Raw genomic sequence first — 19,173 nt, 5'->3', positions numbered from 1 at the left:
AATAATTTAGAAGTTATATTTAGATAGGAATTTGCTCTATTTAACTTATTGTTTATTTAAATTCTTATTTATTATAAAGTTTATAAAGTTCTTATAATTTATATAAACTATAACTTCGTACTTAGTTCTAAATAATTATAGTCTCTATTTTTAAAATACTTTAATAATTATTATTAGTTCTTTATTATAAATTTATTAATTTAATTCTACTCCGTAAAATGCTTTAAAATAGAAATAATATAAATAAAGCTTTTTTTATTTATTTTATTATTTTAAAACCGCTCTTATAATAAAATCTAAGGTATTAGTCTTAATTTCGAAAGGTTTTTAAGGGTCTAAGATTATAATAACTAGTTTAAAAACAACTATATTCTTAATTTTAATAAATACTTCTTTATACTTAGGATCTTAAACAAAGGGAGTATCTTTTTATATTAGGTTATTAAGGAGTTTAATTATATTAATATAATCCTTAAAAAATCGTTAATAAAAATTAACGAATCCTAAGAATCCTTATATATCCTTAACGTTTTATAGTATAGGCTAGTCCCTAACTACTTTTATTTTTAATATTTATATATAGATTTATTTTAATATAATAGTATATTTAAAGAAGTTTACTTTTTATATATAAAATTCGTACTTAGAGGGTTCGGTATATAGCTTAGTATTTTAAAGCTTTTAAAATACTATATAAATATATTTTTTATATATTTTAAAGTTAGGGGAGAAGATAAGAATATTATTAATATAAATAATAATAAAGATATTAATATATTCCTAGAGTATATAGTTAATTATTATTTAAAAAGTTATTAAAGTATTAGTAAGTCCGAAGGGTATAACGAGATACTTAAAAAGTCCTCTACGAGTTCGGAATACTATTTTCTACTTATCTTTTTTTTTAATTCGAATCTAATTAAATACTTTTTTAAGATCTATAATAATAAACTAATTAGCTCTATAAAATAAATTTCTAAGCTTAGTAATAAGTAATAAGGGGTAATAATTCTTTTTTATAATTTTATTAAGTCTCTTATAATTAATAATAGGTTTTAATTTTCTACCCTTTTTTAATATAAAGAATAAAAGGAATTTAGCGGGAGAATTTAATAATTAAATATATTCCTTTTCGAGTTTTTTATTAATATATTCGTTAAGGTACTCTTATTCTTCTTAATTTATTAAGTATATTAAATAGAACCCAGGTTATATCCCTTTTTTAAGCTCGATTTTTATATCCTAGCTACTATATTCTAATAATCCTATTTTTTTAAATTCTATAAATAGTTTTATATATATTTAGTACTCTTTAAGTATAGTTTAGAGTCGTTATAATCCTTAATTATTAATACTAATTATAAACTTCTTAGAGCTTTTTACTATTTTAATAAAAGCTATATATCGTATTTATTCTCGTTTTTTAGGAGTTCTTAAAAATCCGTTTAAACCCTTTTTTTTAAGTCGTTTAGTAATTAGATTTTTTTAAAAAACCTAGCTAGTAGTCTAATTTATCCATAAGTTATATTTTTATAACTATAAAATTCCTAGGATAACGTTAATATTTTTTATTTTTATAATATCGTATTATAATTATTCTTATTAGTTATTAATATATATCGAGAGGTATACGGTCTCTTAATTAATATATTTATAGTTATAATTAACTCGTTCTCTTTCTATTATTTATAGTTATAATTAACTCGTTCTCTTTCTACTATTTATAGTTAATATAAGTTATTTTTTTATATTTATAATAAGTTAAGTTTATTTACTATCCTTAATAAAATATAACTTTTTTATACGCTATTATTAATAATAGTATTTAATCCTTATCCGTAAATATCGAGGTTAATTCGTAAGTATACGTTATTATATTATCTAATTATATATAAGAACTTTTTTTCTATTCTTACCTTTCGTCGTTCTTTTATAATTAGCTTTCTTAGTTTTTTAATATACGTTTTTTTTATTAAGTACTTTATTTACGTAGTTCTTATTATTCTTTTTAAGCCTTAACTTTTTTAATATAATAAACTTAATATTAGTCGTACTTATAATCTTCTTATTCTATATATTCGCTATTAAAGTATTTTATAAAAAAGCTAGGGTTTAGGTTAAATATTATTCTATTATTATTATTAAAACTTAGTAACGTCTAACTAAGTAGTTAGTCTTTTATATAAATATCTTTAATAAGCTTATTATTACGTTTTTATAAATAAAAGTAACTATTTTATTTATATATAAGGTACTAAAAATATTTATTATCTAAGCATTCTACCTAAAATAATTCCTTATAAAAAGGGTCTTTAGAGTTAAGTAAAAAGTAATTCTTATTTATATAGGGGGTTATTATAACCTTTTCGCGTTCTTTAGTTCTATAAAACTAAATAGTTTAGTTATTTTTAAATAAATAAATATACTTATACCGTAGTTCGTCGTTGTCCTCTTTAAAATTAATATTATTAACGCTAAGTAATACTTTATAATTAATCTCTATTTAAGTACGTTATTAAGTAACGTTATAAAGTTTATCCGAATTATAGAGTAATTTTACTTTATTAAAATAGAAAAAACTAGTTCTTATTTTAATATCTTTTTTTTTAAAGTTAAAATTAATTTTTCTTTCCTTTATAATTCTAAAGTTAAGAGTTAGTTTTTTAATTATTTTAATCTTATTTTTATACGAGAGGTTTTTAAGTTATTTTTTAACTTTATAAATAAATTTTTTATTACTATCTACTTTTTATATTATATAAATAGACTTAGTTAGGATTTTATTTAGATCGAGTCTTTTTTTAAACTTAATAAATTATTTCTAGTTTATATAGTTTCGTCGTATTATATAAACGAGGCTATTTATAATTTTTTTAGTATTAGGTCTTCTTTTTTTAAATTTAAAGAGCTACTCTTTTATATTAACTAAGCATCTTTACTTAATTCGTCTTTTAAAAAAATAAAGTATATTTTTTATAATAGGGTCTATTTTAGCTTTTTTTTTATATTCTTATAAATCTAAGAGAGCGTAATAATATATTTAATATTATTCTTTTTAAAAGTATAGGGTTAGTAAGCGGATATCTTTTTTTATTATTATTATTACTAAGGTCCGAACGGATAGTATAGTATTAAATTATCCCTTATTTTTAAGTCGCTTTAGGTATTATCCTATTTATTCTTTACTATCTTAGTAAGTAAAATAATTATCGTCGTAATAAGCTATTTATAAGAGTTACTTATAGGGGGTTTTTTTATTTATAATATTAACTCGTTTTTTTAAAATAGGTTAGTATTAAATACGCTTAGGTTATTAATAATCTCTAGCTATATATCCTAGTTTATCGTAGTTATAGTATTTAAAATCTTTTTTTTAGCGAGGTTATTCCTTTTTAGTAATGCTAAGGTTTATTAGTCCGCTATAATACCCTATTATAGTAGTTATTAGTTTATACTTACGTCTACTATTAAATTTAGCTCGGTTATTTTAAGTATTTTATCCTTTTTATTTAAAGTATTGTTCGTAAAATTAATTATTAATCTTAATAATTATATCGATATAATTATAGAGTTTATTAAGTTGGTCCTAATAAAAGAGGTTATTTTTAATTTCTTTTTTTAAGCTACGATAAAAAGCTATTATAAGTACTTTATTATTCTAATTGAGCTTAAAAATAATCTATTTAAATTTAAAAATATACTTATTAGCTAACCCTTTTTATATAAAAATTATAAGCTTTTATTTAGTAATTTGTTTTTTATTAGGGTTACTAAAGGTTTTTTTAAGTCTTTTTTTAAACTCGTTATAATTATTAAAGATCTTTTTAGTATTTTTATTTTAAATATTATATTCGTTCTTAAAATAGTCTCTTATAAAAAGTTCGAACTAAGTAAGGGTATCCTTTTTAAAAAATAAAGTTACGTAATAAACCTTATTTATTTTAATAATAAAAGAGGTCTTATAGTAGCGTAAATAAACCCTAGTTTAGGTAAAGAATTTTTAAAAAGTATCCGGGGACCCGTTATAAAGTTCCGGTTTAGGGTACTTAGCTTTAAATATTAAAAGAAATTAGGGCGCTATAAACTAAGTATAAAGTTATTTATTCTTATTTTTAAGTTTAAATATTATATTATATAATTATTAAATAGTAAGTATAACTACCTTAATAAGCTATATTATATTATTATTATTAATAGTTAATATATTCGTACTATTTAGTTAATCTTTTAAAAAATAAACTTATTAAATAGGAGTAATTAAAATATTATAACTAGCTAGTTATAATAAGTATATTAATAAAAGTTAAGGCTACGAGTACTAAGTAAATAGTATTGTAATTATAAATAGCTTCCCTAAAGCTATATTTATAAATTATAAAATAAGTAAGGCTTTAATAATTAATCGTAAACTTATTAAAAAGGGTTTTTAATAAAAATAATTAAAAGCGATCGTAAGATCTAATACTAAGTTAATTATTAAAAAAGCTATAAAAAGTCTATTTTTAAGCCTAGCTTAAGTCTATATTATATATAAGTCTATTTATAAATATATCTTTTATTAATAATTACTCTTATTTATTAAGTAATTGCTTAGTAAATATTAATAAGCGATTACTTAGAGTAATTATAATAATTACCTTATTACGTAATTACTACTTCTTATCTATACGTAACTTATTTATAGTTCTTCCGTTCCGTAAGAGTCGCCCTATATTCCCGTATTTTTATATATATAATATACTATAGCCGCTATAAGCCTACGGGGCGGGCCCTAGTCTTAGTTATATATATTAGGTTATAATAAGCTTATAGAGCTCGATAACCTCTTTAAATAATAAGGTATAATCCTTAAATACTTTATAAATAGTATTTATAATAAACTTATTATTATAAAAAAGGAGCTAGTTCTAGCGGTACTCTAAATCTAACCTATTACGTAATATAATACGAGTCTCCTTAGGGATATTAATAAGAGCGTATACCGTATTAATAATAATTATAAGGTTATTAACCTTCTTAATAATAGCCTTCTTACTACCCTTTTTAGTTTTTTTAGGGGGGGTATTATTATTAAAAAGGATAAGGGTACTATTGTTATTAATAATAAGGCGCTAGTCCGGAGTATTTTTAAGAGTAATATTATTAACGTAATAAGCTTTAAAGAAGAAGCCGGGGTTACTAATAGCTAAGGCGATAATATACTAATTATAATTAATAACCTTAGTAATTAAGGTATTCTAATAAAATATATTAGTTAGATAATATTAAAATAAATAGGAAGAGTAATTATAATATTTATTTAATAAGTAAAAGGGGTCTCTAGGGGAGGTAGTAGAGTAGGGTTAATTTATATAACCTCGGGCTTAGGCTTAGGCTCTAGCTCTTTATACTTAGGCTCCTTATACTTAGGCTCCTTATTATATAGCTACTATTACTACTACTTAATAAAAAAGGACTCGTTATACTTAGCCTAAGACTAAGCTCTAATAGAGTAATACGTATTCTTTTTACGCTTATTACTTCTACTACCTCTTCTAACTTAATTACGGGGAGGTATAGTAATTAATTATAAGGATATAGTAAGTAGTATATTATAAGTAGGTAGAGTAAGGATACGTAATAAGTAAAGTAAGTTAAGTAATAAAAAAGTAAGTAAGCTATTTATATCGATTTAATAAACTAACTTATAATAAGGTAGTAGGTATAAAATAAAATAAAAAAAAAAGGTTTAGAAGCGCGGGTAAAAGGCTAAATAAATTAATTTTTTTTTCTTACTTAGCGAGCACGTATAAACGCGAGAATTAAGTAGTTAAAAAAATAAAATTAATAAATAGCCTAGGTAGTAGTAAGTAAGTAAATTAATAATAGAAATATAAATATACACCTAATAATAATAGAGGTATACCGGCTCAGTAAGAGCCTAGTTAGCTCGGTAGGAGTTACGTAACCCTACTTTTATAACCTCCTTCCTCTAAATAGTCGACCTCTTTTTTCTAATTAACTTCTTAACCTCTACCTTTCTAATACTTATTATAAATATTTTATAAACCTAACTACGTTAAATCTATTATTAAAAAAATAATATAGATATACGAGATACCTCTACCTACTTACTACGATAATAAGTAAATATAAAAAGCTTTTTATTAATGCGCTTACGGACGATATTACCCTAGGTTATTATTAAAGGGCCCCCTAGCTTAGTACTAACGAGGTATCTTAGTTAGATATTAACTAACTAGTCTCTTAACTTTAAAACGAAAATAGTAATATTAATATAAGAATAGAAGCTAATATTAGTTACTAAGTAAACGTTAAGATAAATAATAATATAGAGGATAATATAGAGGATAAGAGTGACGTATTTAATATAGATTTTATATATACTATAAATAAGCTACGAGCCTTAATAAGGATAATTAGGATATTACTAACTATGCTATACCTAAGCAGTATAATTAATTTTAATAATATTAACCTTAATAAAGTTAATAAAGCTAGGGCTAACGGTAATTTACTAACTAGATTTAATAAAAAAGAAGCTAACGTTATTAGGGCGTATAATAATTATATCCTTAAAAATAATATTAATAACTTAGAGACCCGGCCCTTTAATAAAACTAATAACGAGGATAATACTTTCTTTTTTATAAAGGATTATATTATTATCTATACTAGCCCTCTTTTAAAGGAGCGTATAGTAATATAAGGGTTTTAAGAACTTAATAATAATATTTTAAAATTAATCCCTTATTATTAAAATAAATTTATTTAGCTATTAAACTTTAAGCTCGGGCTTAGCCTTTTTTTTTATACCTTTAGTAATAATTGTATAAAGTATACTACTCTTTACTAACTTTTTTTTATTTTTTTTAATATTAAAGGAGTTACTAAGTAAGTTATTAAAAAGCTCCTTATATAGTTAGTATTTTTAAAAAACCGTATTTTTTAAAAGTTCTTTTTAATATTTATATAAAAAGTAAAAATACCGCTAATACTTAAGAAGTTTTTTATAATACGAGTATTTTATAAGTTAAATAAATAGGAGATTATAAAAAGGGGTATTATATTAGACTTATTTATTATTAACCCTTAAGTAATATTTATTAACTTCTTATTATTTAACGTAGCTAATAATATATATCGAGGATTAGTATATTTCGTTAATATACTTATTAAGCTTTTTAAGTTATATAGCTAGGTATTATTAGTACATATTATATTTAGCGAGTTCGCTTATATTATTAATAACGAGAATAAAGAGACTAATATAGTCTTATTATTAAACTTTATTATATATTAGTACCTCGACCCTTTTTATATTTATTAAAAAGCTAACTAACTAAATAAAGAGAAGCTATATTACGGTTATATCTATATTATTGACTATAATTATTAAGAGGACTTCTATATTACTAAGAAGGGTAATATTATAATTTAGATTTAAGAGATCTTTTTTTATATTAATAATTAATACTTAGAGATAATCCCGAAGTATCCTTTTTATAATAACGAAGGTTATACTTAAAACGACGATAAGATAATTATTATAAACGAGGTTATTTTTATCCCCAAGGAGAATATAGCTAATATAATTAATAATAATATAGTATATAATTACTTCTTTAGTAAGATTATAACTAATCTAAGCCTCGATATAAGATAGAAATAGAAGTTTAAAAAGTTTATTAAGTACCTAGTACTAAACGACTATAAGCTTATTATTTAATAAGTATAGCGCTATATATTTAAAGATCTAATTTCCTTAATATATACGTACTTAATTTGCGCAAAGTTAGAGTTTAAAACGTATAGTTAAGAGATATTTAAAGATTAGGATAAGTTCGATATAAAGGTCTATAGCTATCTAATTATATACTTTATTAATAATTTTAGCATATATCGTAACTTATATCGTACTCTTATAAGTATATATATAATAATTACTAAGCTCTAAGTAAAAGATCGACTCCGTTAAGCTAATATCTTCCCTCTTATACTTAGTTTATATAGTTCGAACTTTAATAATACTATTAAAGTATTCTAATCCCTAGCTAAGCTCGATCGTAGTATTAAGTCGTATATTAATAATAAGTACTATATTATAATCGCGCCGATTTTTTATTATATTAAGGATATATTATAATAGGATAAGAATAGTAAATTTAGAAATACTTAAGTAAATAAGTTTTATTATTTTTATTTTATTAGTAATTTATAAAAGAATAATAATAACCCGGAGTTAGTTCTAAATTTCGATATAGTTACTTATAGGTACTATTATTATTAATATATAATTATATATAAGGATATAAATAATTTTATAATAATAGCCTTTCGTAATTAATATAAAAAAGCGTAGGGTATTATAAAAAAAATACCTATACTAGTATTTATTATTTTTACATTAAACTTAATCTTTTTATATTTTTTAGATCCTATTTATTCTAAATATTAGGGCCTTGTTAAGCTAATATATAATATACTACTTAATAATATCCTTATTACGTAGGGATATAAAGAGTATACTCGCGCACTACGTATCTAGTCCTTTTTACTAAGCTAAGAGTATTTATAATCGCCGCTTTATTATTTTTATAATTACTCCTTAATAATAAATACTTATTAATTAGTTATTACCCCGGGCTTATTTTAGAGCTTTTTAATCCCGTATTATATCTACCCTAAGTTTATAAATATTATATAAAGCTAGTTTCTAAGTAATATAATTAATAATAATATCGTTAATTTTATTATAACGGCCTATATAAGATTAGCTAAGTTAAATAGTATCTTAGTTAGTATTAATATTAATAAAGCTAATTATAAGAATATAATAAGTATCGTTATTAAGGTTCGTAAAATATATTAATAACTCTACTAGATTACTAACTAAGCTATTATTAATAACTCCTAAGTATAAAATACTATTAATAATAGTCGTTAGGGCTCGATAATATTACTACGATAGCCCTTCTATTAATTATAAGTCGGACTAAGATCGGAATATATATAGCTATTTACTAAGCCTATTTTACGTAATATCTTTAAGTACGTAAAATAATAGTTAACCTAACTACCTATTTATATAATAGAAAATAAACCTAAGCCTAAGCAAGGACTAGTATTACTTAATAAGAGAGCTAAAGGGTATATATTAAATACAGTATACCCGAATATCTATATAGGTATTTATTATAAAGCTATTACTAAGGAGTTTAGAATATTTATAAATATAAATATACTATTAAGTAAGAATAAGCATAGGTAAGTAAGGGGTATAATAATATCCCTTAACGTTTATTACTTTATAATATATTTATTATTAATAGTTATATAAATAGTTTAAAATAATAATAACTTAGACAAACTATATTAATATTAAAAAGATCTTATTATTAAAGGTTAATATATAAATAACGTAGCGCTTTTTTTTTATAATACTTTTTATTATAATAATAATAAGCTTATTTATTAAATATACTAGCTCTATAACAAGGCTCTAATATTATTTAATAGGGTACTACTTCGTATTAATAAAAAAGATATATAACTATAAAAAGATCTTATTAATAAAAATAAACTAGCGAGTATTATTAAAAGAAACGGAGAGTATTATAATCTTATTATTATTAGTCGAGTTAATAAAGCATAGTACTTAATTAATAAAAATAAGCTTTTATTTACTAAGGATATAAATATATTATAAACCTTTAAACGAGCCTTATACTTAGTTTACGTACGCTATTACGGCTATAATAAGATTTAAAACTTCGGATATAAGGCTATTTAATAGTTAAACTACTTCGGCTTTATAAATAAGTAAATACTAGTATTTATTATATTTACTTATTTACTATATTTACTTAGTTAAGTCTTATACTTAGTAATTCGAGGTATTTTAAGGGCCGGCGAGGCCCGCGAGATAAGGCTATTAATATTTAGGGCCTAAGGAGGAGTTATTAATATCTACTAAGGGGCCCGAATTAACCTTTTTATTTCTTAATTAATAGATTTAAGTAATTTTATTAATTAGATATTGGATATTATTTCGTAGTATCGCCCTTAACTAAAAAAAAAAACTTTAAGTACTACGTATTTACGTACTATTAAAATATACGAGGTACAAAATTTAAGAAATTTATTACTATAATATAGGCCCTAATTTTAAGTTACTTTTATTATAGTATTAAGGTTTTCTAAGTACTCTCGTTATACCCCCGGGTCTTTTGTAAATTCGTAGGATATTTAGTATTATTATAATATTACCGCCCTATTATTCGTTAATTATATAAGTAGTATTCGCAATAGCTTTATATTACTTATAATAATAAGAGGTATTATTAATATTCTTCTATTTTAATAATTTCTATTAATATATCTTCGCTCGTAATAACTACGTTAAGTATATAAATAGTAACTACTTATAGTTTATAATAGGCCGCGTCGATTATATCTTCGTTTATAAAATATATAATTTACGCCGTATTTTTATTATCGTTACGCTTATAGAAATCTTAAATAAGAAGGACTATATACTTAACTTATATAAGGTGCGCTACTTTAAATAACTTATTATTATTAATATTAATACTATCTAGCCTAAGAAGCTATACTTTATTAAAATCCGTAACTATAGTATCTAGGTTGAGTAATAAGTTAAGTAGCTATAATATACTTAATACTATATAAGTATATCCCTATTACTATTAGTCTGACTATATATTAATATATTTATATCGTAAGCTACTTTATATGTCTAAGTATTAAGTAGGTAAGACTATTTATTTCTAATACTTATAATTATAAGAGGCTAAATAGCTTACCTACTTAATACTAAAGAACTTTATAGGTAGTAGCGGCGCCTTAATATTACGATTTCTAAGTAATAAGGCAAGTTAACTATCGCAAGCGGCTTTACTTTTTCGTATTAATAAATCTAGATTATATATTTATATTATCTTACTTACTAGACTATTTCTTTAAATTCGATAAGGATAGTAATAATATTTAATAAACTTAGAGGTTTAACTTTAAAGATTTTACTTAGAGGTATAAGTAGCCGCGACATCCGCGCATTTATAATAATATTATAATATATATAAGTAATAGTATATTAATATATTTATTTAAATATATTAGTATCTATATACCCCGAGCCCCGGGATTACCCCTTAATACGGTCCCCTAATACCCTATTTATAACTCCTAAAACTCTCGGTTATTTTTAAATAATTATTACTATATATATAATTATTATATATATTACTATTACTATAGAATAAGTAATAGTATCTTATTTAATAGTAGTAATATAGAGTCGCGCGACTATATTAATATTCTTAATTAATATATTCCCTTATACGCCCCCGGTAAGGTAGGATGCAACTGACTGTGTTGAACACTTCCTAAAGTCAATAGTTCATGCGTTCATGATTGTGTAGAAACACGTAGAGGTGAACACTCTTGGCCGGCAGGAAACCAAGTCGCCAGATCGTGGCCAGCTTCATATTGACAGTTGAGGTGCCCCTTTTCAGGACGGTCTAGACTTTTCACTTCACACGTATGCATCGCGCAGAACGGGTTGTGGAAGCTGGTCCATTATCACATCCTACAGTAAAGCATGGGACTACGGCTACATCTAGGCGCAATCCTAGGTAGTCACAAGAGGCCTTTTGGAGTAGTGCACTGTTGATGGCAACTTATTCCCGTTTTCGCGACTTTGGGTCGACAATACCATTCGTAGACAGCAAGTAAAGGTGGTTGTAAGGACACATGCAGGGACATCATTGCACAAACTCAAACGACTCTATTATATCATGATATCATACAATACTTTTATCTACGCCCAACGCAAGTTGGTCTGCTTCTTGCGAACCTATTCCTCTTGTTAGCAAATGATCCGCGAAAATATTTGCGGGAGATATAAACTTACAATGGGTCCCAACACAGTGACACCAACAGTGAGCGCAAGAACAGTCGAAATCAGGCTAATCTTGTTGAAGCCCTTGCCGAGGATATCAAACGCAAAGCTAGGCGCGACACGGCTTCCAAAGACGTCGACGCCGTAGGAGAAGACCAAGCTGGTGCTCTCCACAACGGTGGGCGAGGTAATGATCTTCTGCACGCCAATGACATCGCGCTGGTGGGTAATGACTTGTCTGGGGTCGATCTCAATGGCGGGGTGGTACCTGATCAGGCCCTCGGCCTCCATCTCCGCGGGTGTCGGGTCGCGTCCGACTGGACGTCTCGGCTCAAGGAGCTGGCGGGGAAGACTGACAATGGCGTGAGACTCAGGCAGGTAGCCTAGGACGTGTCGGCTGGTGATGCCCTGGCGGGTCTGCGTGACGGCAAGAGCGGCCAGAGGGGCAGACAAGATCCAAGCTTGGCTGATCACTGAGGGAAGGGGTACGCCGGTCGGGGTATCGACAGGCTCGGTAGAGGAGAAGTTGGCAGCATCACCAAGCGGGCCTCGGTCATCGGCGTACTCGCTCTCGTACAAGTCGGAGACCACGATCTGGTTGCCCTTCAGGGTTTGTCCAGAGAGAGGCTGGCCGGCATCATCCTTCAGAGAATACTGCCCGAAGAACGAGCAGGCGAACCAGTTCTCAGCGAGTGTGCATTCGATATTCTTGTTGCCATCAACTCCCTCATGGGTAGTGGAGTGGAGGACAGCGCCCGAGACCGAGTCAATCAGGTATACGTTGAGAGAAGACTTGGCGTTGCTGTAGGCAGAAACAACAATCGTGTTGGGGTTCAGGTACTTATACTTGACGCGTCTATCGCCAAGAACACGTCCGATGGAAGCAATGGGATCGTGGACGGGGCGGGTTGCGATGTTGACGATGTCGAAGCCCGTTGGCGCAGAGAACTCCCAAGCAACCTGTTCCTTGCCTGTGCCTTCCTCATCGATGTAGGTCAGGCCCTTCAGCTCGCCCTTCAAGCCACGAACGACGACAGTTTGTGTGGGTATCCATGCAGCAGGGACGTCGCCGATGGCACCTCCAACTCCAACGGGGGCGAGCCACGGTCCTGAAGGGCTATCGACAATGACGGCAGCTTGAGTTTGCACCCAGGAGCCTTCAGGCATAGAGTCAACCATCTTTCCAGTGTCTGTCTTGGCTATAACGTAATCGCCAAAGTGGCCTCGAACAGTGACGGTGGACTTGGCATCCTCAACGAAGATGCCCTTGATATCCCAGGTGTTCCAGGGGGCGATATCGACAGCGTGAAGTTTCCAGATGACTTTGCCATGCTTGCCGATATCAATACCGAAAAGCTTGCCGCGTCTGGTCACCAGAACCACGATCTTGTTGAAGCCGAAGGCATCGCGAGAAAGACCCTCTGTCTTTGAGGTAATCTCAGCTCCGGTGATACTGCTAACCAGACGCTGGGGGATGGAGGCGAGATAGTCGGGCAGATAGGCGAGGTCATCGAAGTGGCGTTGGACACGGTGGATGTAAGCAGACAGGACGTTGTCGTGTGCCTCGGCTTCAAGGGTCTTGGCGAGGTCCTCGCTTTCGGGGATCTCTGCGAAGGCCGCGGCCACACCTCCGGTAAGACCTTCGGGGCGAACCCAGGCCTCTTCACCGTTGCGGACCAAAACCCAGTCATCCAGAGTAGTAACAGCTGCGCAGCGGACAGCAAAGTTGTCCGCAGCCTTCTTGATAACCTCGGATACGGCGTGAAGAGCCGCGAATCTCTCGTTTCCTTCCCTAAAGGCCCATTTTCCGAGGATGGCGTGCGAGCTTGACGAGGTAAGGATAACCTCCTCTTCGGTGATGCGCGTGAACCACACGTTGGCGCCTTCGGAGCTAGTCGAGAAAGCGCCCAGTCCAGGAAGCACAGGCAGATCGTGGTGCTTGGTTACGGCATTGTTCTTAATGTTGACGTGGTAGACCTCGCCCTTGTGGCTGTCAGAGGATCTGCTGTGCACCAAGAAATGCGGCTCTGCGTTGAGATGATGCGGGGCATGGATAGCTACATCAAGAGTCCTGGGAAACGGGAGGGCAAACTCCTGCTTCGACTTGGTTCCCAGAACATTGACCTTGAGCTTCGTGTGATCGCTATCGAGCCAGGCGACGATGGGAGACGCGGAGTTGGCGCCAACGAACATGACGTCTCTTTTATCTGTCACGTCGCCTTTGCTGCCGAGGCTGATATCGTCGATGCGCTTTCCAGTGAGGGTGTCATGGACGGAGACTCTCACAGCCCACATACCGTCGTTTCCGTAAAGGCTGACAACAAAGATCTTCTCGATGTTGTTGGATACCTGGAGCGGGATGGTTTTGGACGCATCCTTGTTCTCCCAAACAACAGTTCCGTCAGCTCCGTTGAGTCTTCTCATGACAGTAGAGCCATCCTCCTCTTCGAAAAGCGCCAGCACATCCTTGCGTCCGTTTTCTGTCATCTCCATGACTTCCAAATCCTTGATTGTACCCACGAAGTCGATCCACCAGGCGTTCCTGCCGGACAAGGCGTTCCAGGCATGTACTGAGCTTCCGTACGCAGACACAACCCAATCCTCGTCCTCAGCCGCTCGCAAGTGTCCACCTCCATTCGTGATGTTGCCCGTCAGGAATTGACGCCAGACGACCGCGCCGTTGCTGGGATTGACGGCTCCGAGCACGCCAACATCGCTGAGTGTGTAGAGTAACGAAGCCTTATCGTCGCGCCGGGGCTTGTGGAATAGGGTGGTCTCGACCTGAGGGACGCCGACGAGCTCGTGGTGGTAATCGATGTCGCCAACCTCGTCAACAAACACCGCGCCGACGAGCGACGTAGCTGCGAGAAGCAGCGTCGTAAGGCGCATGGTGATGGGGTGTGGTGCTTTGAGCTTGTCGTGGAGTTGGACAGCTCCAAAAGTGTGTGAAGCTCGCACGTCACTTGGTGGTGGTTTAGTGGTGGTAGGAGCAGTGCTGTACGATTAGTGTACAAAGCACAGCGTACCTCGCCCGCAGTGGAAGGCCCCATATTTCTGTTGGAGGCGTGGCTGATTGGATGTGGGGGAAGGCCCGTGCCAGGCGCGCAACATTGACGACCGAAAGCTTTCAGAAGACGAAGTTGCCCTGCCGTGCGATCCTCTCTTCCAAAGCCAAACCAAATCACATTCGCTCGAAGCTCAGCGCTCTATCCCGTAGCCAAAGCTCTCATAATGGTATGTGAATCTCCCGTGCATGTTCAAGTTGGATAATGCTAATAGGCGCAGGCGCGAAACTCGGAAAAGGCGCAGTCCATGCTGTTTCGCTTTCGCGAAGCGCAAGCAGCGGACCTGGGCATTATCGACATCGGCCGGACAAGACGACCAAGAGTGATCACCGAGGTCGATTCGATACCGTCATGCGAGAAGTGGCGTGGCCAAGTCTTGAAGGAGATCTCGCGCAAGGTCTCCAAGATTCAAGATACCGCCCTCAGTGACTACCAGATTCGCGACCTCAATGACGAAATCAACAAGCTGATGAGGGAAAAGTACATGTGGGAGGTACAAATACGAAATCTTGGTGGACCTAATTACATGCGTGGAGGCGGCAAGATATACGACGAAGAGGGACGAGAGATACCAGGAGGTGGAAAAGGCTATCGATATTTTGGGCGCGCGCGAGATCTGCCCGGAGTGAAGGAACTATTCGATGCAGCCAAGGCAAAGGCTACAAACGAAAAACCGCTGGAGACGAGGGACGACTTGCGGAAACAGGTCGATGCGGCGTACTACGGTTACGCGCCAGATGAGGAGGACCCGGAGTTGCTAGCGTATGAGCTCGCAAAGGAGGAAGAGGCCCTCGCGCACATGGCAAAGACCGGAAAGCAGCAATTGCCGCCTGACTGGGAGGCTTTGCCGGGTGACACAGGCGACGGAAAGGGCTGGGAGCTGCCGACGCTGGAGGAGGTGCAAGAAGAGTTGATCAACAGGCGGCGGCAGAAGCTCTTGGACCAATTATAGCAGCCAACCCGCGCGCTGCCTTTTCGGTTACGATGAGAACTGCTTTGATCTTTTTGGAGGGTCACTGGTGTTTTTCGAGAGGTCGTGTCGCTGCTGTATCATATTGCAAAGTTTGGGGTTCAGTCATAGCCTGAAATGATGGCTGGCGTTCTTGGAGGGTTTACGGCTAATCGAATACCAAAAATGCTATTTGTGTGAGCTCAAATGGAGTCTATATTGAATCAAGTATTTATCGAAAAGCGCTTACCATCGCCTGTTGATGAGGTCTATCTGAGGTAAGGTACCCAGGCAGGCTAACCTTTGGTGGGCTCGGTGAAGCTCGGTGAGAGATAAGATAACACTTCCACGTGACCGATCGCGAACTTCAATCCAAGCTTCGAAAGCTCGACTTTTGCGATTGCACGACCAGTGTCTCCCCGTTCCATACGTCACCACAGCCGCCAAAATGTCGATGTTCCGTGCAAAGAAGCTGGACCTGGGATGTTTCGTCAACATCCGGACGATTCGTGACCACACGAAGCGCCAGGTCTTTATGCAGAACGAGCCCGAGAGGTAAGCAACGCCGAACTCCCTACACCCCCTTCAAAACCGACGAATCCAATCGAATCTGAACTGACACGAAGCTCCTTAAATAGACAAGCTCTGCGATACATTATTCAGAACACGACTCTCCCGGGCCGTGTGCGCGCCGAGGCGCAGCTTCAGTTGGGTCAGATGCACTGCTACACCCGGCCGACGCAGATCAAGAACCGATGCATTTTGGGTGGCAAGGCCAGGGGTGTCTTCCGCGACTTTAAGATGACGAGGGTATGTCGAAAACGTGTCTTATCGAAATTCAGTTTGAACCGCGTATGTTGACTAGAGAGTACAGTTCAACTTCCGTATGCAAGCGTACGAGGGTAACATTCCCGGTGTTAAGAAGGCTAGTTGGTAGACGAAGATGCGGCGGAGGACGATTATCAAAAATAAAAGCAGGAAAATACTGTTGTAAGATACAACGAAAGGGGCTTATGGACCTTTCAGACGGCATGCTACGCTCGCGAGCTTGCTCATAGATGGACGATTTAGGGACTGGCGTTTGGCTGCATGTTGGCACCCTAAGAAGCATATGTACAGATACAAATACTGGCAAACAATGTACAACACATCTCAGTTCACGTGTGGATCAGATCTGTTTGATAGCGGACGATTTTCTTTCAGTTTGCCTCGCATGTATCTACCTAGGCAGGAAGTCTCACGAGTGCAGTTGCCTTCTCATTCAACAAGAGGCCCTGGATCTGGTTTCGATCGTTGGCTTTGGAGTTCCTTCCTGCTCACTGCTGTGTTTCGCTTTCATCTTATCATCTTTTCGGTCCCTCTCCTGCTCTCCCAGCGAGCTTCTCTCAGCCTCAGTCCCCGTCTCTTCAAAACTGATAATACAAAACCCCTTCTCAGCCATCTTTCCTCCTAGACCCCAATACTCCCCTACCTCGTCTCCGTCCAGCCGCCACCATGTTCCGCCGCCGCTGGTCTGGTCTCCCCAAAGACCCTATCTTCTCATCTAACTTGAAGGATCTTGGGTTTGCGGCCTTTTCCGTTTCAAGCCGTGACCAGAGCTAACGTTTCCAGCTATTTCATCAACGACCAAGATGAGATCCGCAACATCAAGGAACCCGATTACTACTTCAAGTACTATCTCACCAAGAACGGCCGCGTCAATGATCGCCAGCGCTTCCATTTCAATGGTAAGTACCTATCATTGTTAGCCTTCATTGCGCCTTCTTCCTAACCTCACACAGAAGCGATCCGCGACATTGTCCATGGCCGTCTCGAAAAGGAAGGCTTGAAGAAGGTCCTTCTACCTCTCGGCGTCGAGCCAGCCTCGCCCAACGTCTCCATCTTCACGAGTGCCAACTTGGCATCTGCCTCGCGCGTAATCGTGATCTTTGGCGAGCCCAGCCAGGATCTCGGCAACTTGGCCCTCCGTGTCGTCAACGGCCCCGGCGGCATCAACAAGGGCAGCATGGTCTCAGTCGTTCAGGAGATCAACCGCCAGAGAGCCTCGCCGTCCGACGATGGTCCCCCCGGAATCATTATCGCCAACACGGGTGAGCTTTGGTGGTGGCCCGAAGGCAAAAAGGCTCTAAGCCCGACTTCCGCCATGGCCGTTCCCAGGAAGAGCATGGTTCACCACGGCCGCGCCAACAACCCAAGATACCATTCAATCCCGAATAACGAGACCCCCGAAGCCCACATTGCGTACGTTCTCAACGAGGTCATCCCATCGCTTCTATCGCTAAACGCTCGCCTCGACATCATCGGCATAGGCCTCGGTGCCGACCACGCGACTAGAGCGTTGGACACACCCGAGACCTGGTCCGCTCTCGACCATCGCATCAACACCTTGTCCTTGCTGGGTAGCACAACCAGCGTCGATGAACTCTCTCATCAACCCTTCAAAGAGTTCCTCCCTCGCCGCACTCGAGCGTACATCACAGATGAAGCGCCTGCACTTACACCCGTGGCACAACCCGGCGGCAATCCAAACACGGCCTCCTTCACACAGCACGGCTGCACGGTCTACAGCTCCGGCGAAGTCTACCTCGTCGAGTGCATGCTCGTCACTAGCCACGTCCTCATGCTGGACTGGGTCCAAGAGGTCGCTCTCGCCGGCCCCGATTACCGCCACCCGGAGGTGGTCGCCGTGGACCCCCATGTGCCGACAGAGGAGGAGTGGGCGGCGGGAGGATTTGACGAGCAGTGGGAGAATATGCCCGAGTTTGCGAAGCCGAGTATCGGATATGCCATGGCGCCTGAGGACCATGAGCACTGCCAGGTCCTGGAGGGTATTCAGAAGCTTGCGGTTGAGGAGAACGAGAAGCAGAGCGATGCTTGGGAGGAATCTTGAGGGATGATGATGGGCCGTCTCATAGACGGATAGGAGATGGTAGCATATGGGACATTATGCTCACTTGGGCACGATGATTACTATCAGGCCTCAAACATTTAATAAGAGAGCTGGCGTGAGGCAGTTAGTCGTGATCACAAAAGTTGGCAACTCACATTTGCTCTACCATTCATGCTGAAAGCGCTGCCGTGGCTTGTGAATGGGTAAAGACAACAAATATGATGTACCTATATCCCGTAATCAGTGATGACTGATAATACTTCGCTGCCAACATCTGACAAACAAGACATCAAATCCGCAAATGGTATCATTGATATAAAGTTGCTGAAACAACATTACTGTACAA

General features: G+C 35.0%; 4 protein-coding genes across 4 annotated transcripts; 2 read left to right on the top strand and 2 right to left on the bottom strand.

The window, feature by feature from the left end:
- Positions 1–951: 951 nt before the first annotated feature.
- Positions 952–1,110, bottom strand: CABS01_15556 (uncharacterized protein; the record flags this gene model as incomplete). The annotated part of the gene is made up of 1 exon (XM_060548891.1): positions 952–1,110. A coding segment is annotated over one exon (159 nt), but the record flags the coding sequence as incomplete, so codon positions are not given.
- Positions 1,111–11,842: 10,732 nt separating this feature from the next.
- CABS01_15555 (uncharacterized protein) lies at positions 11,843–14,812 on the bottom strand (the record flags this gene model as incomplete). Its single annotated transcript, XM_060548890.1, has 2 exons — positions 11,843–11,878; positions 11,936–14,812. The coding sequence occupies 2 exons, from the start codon at positions 14,810–14,812 to the stop codon at positions 11,843–11,845; spliced, it is 2,913 nt and encodes a 970-aa protein (XP_060391682.1).
- A 342-nt stretch (positions 14,813–15,154) lies between these two features.
- Positions 15,155–15,940, top strand: CABS01_15554 (pre-mRNA-splicing factor ISY1; the record flags this gene model as incomplete). The annotated part of the gene is made up of 2 exons (XM_060548889.1): positions 15,155–15,157; positions 15,203–15,940. 2 exons carry the CDS (start codon positions 15,155–15,157, stop codon positions 15,938–15,940), a joined length of 741 nt encoding a protein of 246 aa, XP_060391681.1.
- A 445-nt stretch (positions 15,941–16,385) lies between these two features.
- Positions 16,386–18,827, top strand: CABS01_15553 (Arb2 domain-containing protein; the record flags this gene model as incomplete). The annotated part of the gene is made up of 5 exons (XM_060548888.1): positions 16,386–16,492; positions 16,576–16,747; positions 17,375–17,499; positions 17,549–17,664; positions 17,719–18,827. The coding sequence occupies 5 exons, from the start codon at positions 16,386–16,388 to the stop codon at positions 18,825–18,827; spliced, it is 1,629 nt and encodes a 542-aa protein (XP_060391680.1).
- Positions 18,828–19,173: the final 346 nt, after the last annotated feature.

This window comes from Colletotrichum abscissum, assembly GCF_030869225.1.
Source record: "Colletotrichum abscissum strain IMI 504890 chromosome Unknown Scaffold_69.1, whole genome shotgun sequence".
Classification (NCBI taxonomy): domain Eukaryota; kingdom Fungi; phylum Ascomycota; class Sordariomycetes; order Glomerellales; family Glomerellaceae; genus Colletotrichum; species Colletotrichum abscissum.
The sequence above is the reverse complement of the archived record's forward strand: the minus strand, read 5'-3'. Positions and strand labels throughout refer to the sequence as shown.